The sequence below is a fragment of the Triticum urartu genome, chromosome 6A (genome assembly GCF_056163025.1).
Source record: "Triticum urartu cultivar PI428250 chromosome 6A, HENAU_Tu73, whole genome shotgun sequence".
Taxonomy (NCBI): Eukaryota; Viridiplantae; Streptophyta; class Magnoliopsida; order Poales; family Poaceae; genus Triticum; species Triticum urartu.
Window position 1 is genome coordinate 419,508,126 of NC_141878.1, and position 4,118 is coordinate 419,512,243.

At 47.0% G+C, this 4,118-nt stretch overlaps 1 protein-coding gene and 1 long non-coding RNA gene across 3 annotated transcripts; both read right to left on the bottom strand.

The window, feature by feature from the left end:
* Window positions 1-516: 516 nt before the first annotated feature.
* On the bottom strand, window positions 517-1,200 carry LOC147965493 (protein FAR1-RELATED SEQUENCE 5-like). The gene has a single exon (XM_087530481.1). The coding sequence runs from the start codon at window positions 1,198-1,200 to the stop codon at window positions 517-519; it is 684 nt and encodes a 227-aa protein (XP_087386607.1).
* A 479-nt stretch (window positions 1,201-1,679) lies between these two features.
* LOC125512137 (uncharacterized) lies at window positions 1,680-3,168 on the bottom strand. Of its 2 annotated transcripts, XR_015607463.1 has the most exons (4): window positions 2,951-3,168; window positions 2,783-2,845; window positions 2,327-2,443; window positions 1,680-2,055 (listed from the first exon to the last, which is right to left on the bottom strand). It is a non-coding gene; the product is annotated as an uncharacterized LOC125512137 (long non-coding RNA). The 2 variants fall into 2 exon arrangements; XR_015607462.1 differs by lacking the exon at window positions 1,680-2,055 and having other exon boundaries at window positions 2,071-2,443.
* Between the last annotated feature and the right edge of the window lie 950 nt (window positions 3,169-4,118).

The following is a 4,118-nucleotide window of genomic DNA, read 5'->3' on the forward strand; positions in this document are numbered from 1 at the left end:
TTCAACAAACATGGCAGATGCATCTTATTTAAACATGGCAACTGCATTTTGTTAAACATGGCAACTAGAGTTTATTAAATATGGCAATTGCATTTCAGCAAACATGGCAGTTGCATTTTAGTAAACATGGCAATTGCATTTCAATAGACATGGCAACAACATAACATTTTCCATTTGACACTAGCATTTGCACACCAACATGTCCAGTGGAAGTACATTGCATTAAACATGGCAACTGCATTTCATTGAACATTGAAACTGCATCCGGGTATGCATGACAAACAGAATTTCTATTGAATATGACAACTGCATCTGAGTAAGCATGGCAAACAGTACTTTATTAAACATGGCAACCGCAAAATCATGGCAACTACATCGCACTCTATAAGGCACATACTGACTTGGTGCTTTTTCTGCAAATAAGACTGTAACGCAACTGACTTACTTGTTAAAGATCTTGTTGGTGTATATATTGCTCATTTGCCTCTCCATCGGTATGTACGTTAGCAATTTTGGCTACTTTAGCGCGGTGTTCGCTTCTTGCTGCAGCTCAGATCCCAGAATTTTTTGTTGCAAAGCTGTGTACTGCTTGGCAAACTGTAGCAATGAGTTGCCAGGACTGACGTACCGCTTCAAAATAGCATTGAATCCCTCGCTGCGCTGCGTAGTCTGCAAAAAGGGGAAGAAGCACTGCATGAAGTAGGCCGGCACCCAGTACATTCGCTTCTCCCACAGGCTTAGAAGAGTCTCGTTGTCTTGGACTTGATGTGTTTCAGTCATGGCCATCCAGCTCCTTTCAAACTCCTCCACCGTCAAGCTGTGGTCCACGCACAGTTCGAATGCCTTGTGCAGCTCTGGACGGTCAGCAACGAACGGTCCTAGCATCTCCTCAGCCTTCTTTATAATGTGCCACCTACAGTGCCTGTGCACTGCCAACGGAAAGACCTCCTCTATGCCTGCACGCATGCTGAAATCCTGGTCCGTTATTATGTTCATCGGAGCAAGTCCATCCATGCACTCCAAGAAGGTCTTGAACAGCCAAACGTACCCATCCGTGTCTTCGTCGAATGAAATGCAATCTCGGAAATGTTTGTAGGCTCTCCTTGCAGCACCATCCACCCAATACATGTTCCTGACACGGTCCTCATCGTCCAACCTTATCCTGTAGAAGAAATATGCATCTTCTTTGGCTTTTCTCATCGAAGTAGGCAATTGTGGCCTCTATGTCTGCCAACTTGCTCTCTCTACGGTATCTTGCCCGTAGGTTTGTGACGTCAGCTGGTATGTACGGCATGCTACTCAGAGTCCCCTTTTTGCTGTGGATGAGAGATAGTATCTGCACCATTCTCGATGGACCGACGTTACAATCATGTAGCAGCTTTACGAATTGCCTTTCGACGGGGGTGAACCCTCTGTGGGCGGTCAGAAATTTCACCAGGTCGAACTTCTTTGTCAGTTGGTGGTTGTGCTCGTCAAAATACTCATTGACCACCCACTGTGCTCCATCTACGTTTAGCTTACACCGGACAGGGCACTCGGTCTTCTGAATGATACCTCTCTTTCGTTCCGGAACGACAGGCGCATCGCCTTTCCCATTCTTGTTCCTGCGTGCCTTGTGGCACCTCATCTCACCTCTGCTGTACTCGTTAGTTTTCTTAATTTTCCTACGGTACTCGGTGTTGACCGCAAACCCATGGAACTTTGCATATGTCTGGTAGTATTCCTTTGCTGCTTCGAATGACTCAAATCTCTACCCGATGTACGGTGGCTGAGGCACCACGATCTCTGATTGCCCACCATCTTCATCCCCTTGCGCGTCGTCGTCAGTTTCATCGTTCACTTCAGTATGGGCGGCAGTCCCATCTACCTGAGAGTTGCCAGTGCTTGTGTTCAAAGGGGTACTTGCCGGCATTGCTGGAATGATTGCCATTCCCGACTCTGACTCGAAATTGTTTGCGGCATGTTTGTCTGCTGTCTGGTGGAACGCATCTTCCGTGCGCTCAGAGCTCCCCGCAGTAGATGTGGCGGCGCCGCTGTGCATTGTAGTTGTAGGTTCTGTAACAGGGAAAAACAGGTACGAGATTAAGAATTTTGTGTTGGATAACATATGGATCGCAACGGATCACACCATCTTCGAGTGATTTTCCATGACATCTTTTACAGACAGCAAGCCGTCAGTCTGTAGATGGTCATTTTTATGGCAGCTGTAGGTGTGCAGACATGGCACCTACTGTTCAACAAACATGGCAACCATTGTTTTGCCTACAAATAACTACAAATAGCAAATGTAGCGCTGTTTTATGTGGTTCAGATATTTTCCCTCTACCTTGTTGTGCTGTATTTGACCATCATGTGTGGTTTGTTACACCATAATGACGTGATCCACCAGGAATTTGCGAAGCTTGCCAGGAGACGTTTGCCGGATCACCGCCAGCGTAATAACCTGCAATCATAGTAGTGGTTGGTCAAATCGCGGCAAACGCATTTCGTGCTAGCACGGCAACTGTAGTTGTCCTTATGTGGCAAATGCATTTTTGCTTGCATGGCAACTGAAGTTGCATCGGTAGGGCAATCGCAGTTTGTTATTAGATGGCAATTGCAGTTGTCATGAAATGGCAACTGCAGCTTTTCCTACATGGCAACTGCAGGTGTGCAGAGATGGCAAATGTTGTTTTTAATACATGGCAACCGTAGAAGACCAGTCATGACAATTTTTGTAGTTGTCAACTATGCTCCTTGTGCTGACTGAGCATCCGCATCTTCACTATGTTTATGGACTCACCTGTGTACGACGTCGATGGCAGGTACATGGGTGCTGCCCGATTCCACGTGCTGCACGAAGGCTCTGCATTTTACACCCGTGAAAACTCGTGAGTCCTTTTGCCATCTTTTTTTCATGTTCATTTTTATGTCCACAGCATTATGTGCTCTTTTTTCGTTTTTGCATTACCTTGATTAGCCATACTAGCTAGTTGGAGTTGGCTGCCCGTACATTTGTCAGCGTTAGCGCCTTGTGACTGCACTTGCCACGGGGCCCCCCTAAGAGTGTTCTGGTCATAAGAACCTGCAAGACAAATGACAGTGCACGACATAAGTAGAATGTCATGTCCATCGTCGCGAAGATGGCAAATGTTTCTCTTCATTTTTTAGCACGCATCGTACCTACGCCTGCATATTGTTCTAGCAGCGGCAGCAACGGCCCTGCAGAGATGAGCTGACCGTACTCTGATGCATCGAAAGGTGGCGGCGTTTCTGGCCTTTGAGAACCCCAATCATCTGCACCATCTTCGTGATTCATTCTTTTCCGTGTCTCGCTTCTGTTCTGATGTGCTCTCAATCACTGGATGAACAAGAAGGCATCAACAATCCAATTTTTTTATCATTGTGCTGCTTGCATGTAGAAGTTAACACGTCAGTGCTATCACATTTTCATGCGTTGGCAACCAACATATCATGGCTAGTAGGACATCCACATCCACTATCCTTTTCTAAAATCTGGTGCTAGCTATCCATTTGATTCGATGGCATCAGGCTCTACAATAGGATGGCAAGCAATAAGTTGACATGGTGGCAGTTGACGACAATGACAGGTGGCAACTGACGTTATACACCAATGGCAATTAATTTTCACACCCCCATTATTCCAAATTTATCAATTCTCTCTCCCTTTTTATGGATTCCTGCACATCCATTCATTCACCAACTAGGAGCATCAACCTACTGAGAACTCACGGTTATCTCTAGCGTACTACATGGCAGATCTAGTGTATTCTGCTTGGCAACTGCGAAGTCACACAACGTATGTAGTGTTTTAACCCTGTAGGATGGATCTAGTTGCCAACTTCGTCGGTAATTTTGCAATTTTCTGCCCAGAAGGAGGATGAGAAACAGTAGGGAGATCGGGAGATTCACTTGCTTTTAGCTGGTCGTCTCTGGAGGGCGTTGTTGGAGTGGGGGTTGGGGGGGGTGGGATGGGGTGGGGGGAGATAAGGGGTGTGGTTTGCGGTGGGAGCGCCCTACAGATCCTCCCTGGTTGCCATGGCAACCAGAGATGGCCGGCGACGGAGGTCGGGGTTCGACAGGCGGGGGGCGAGGGCGCAGACGAGAGAGGGGACGGA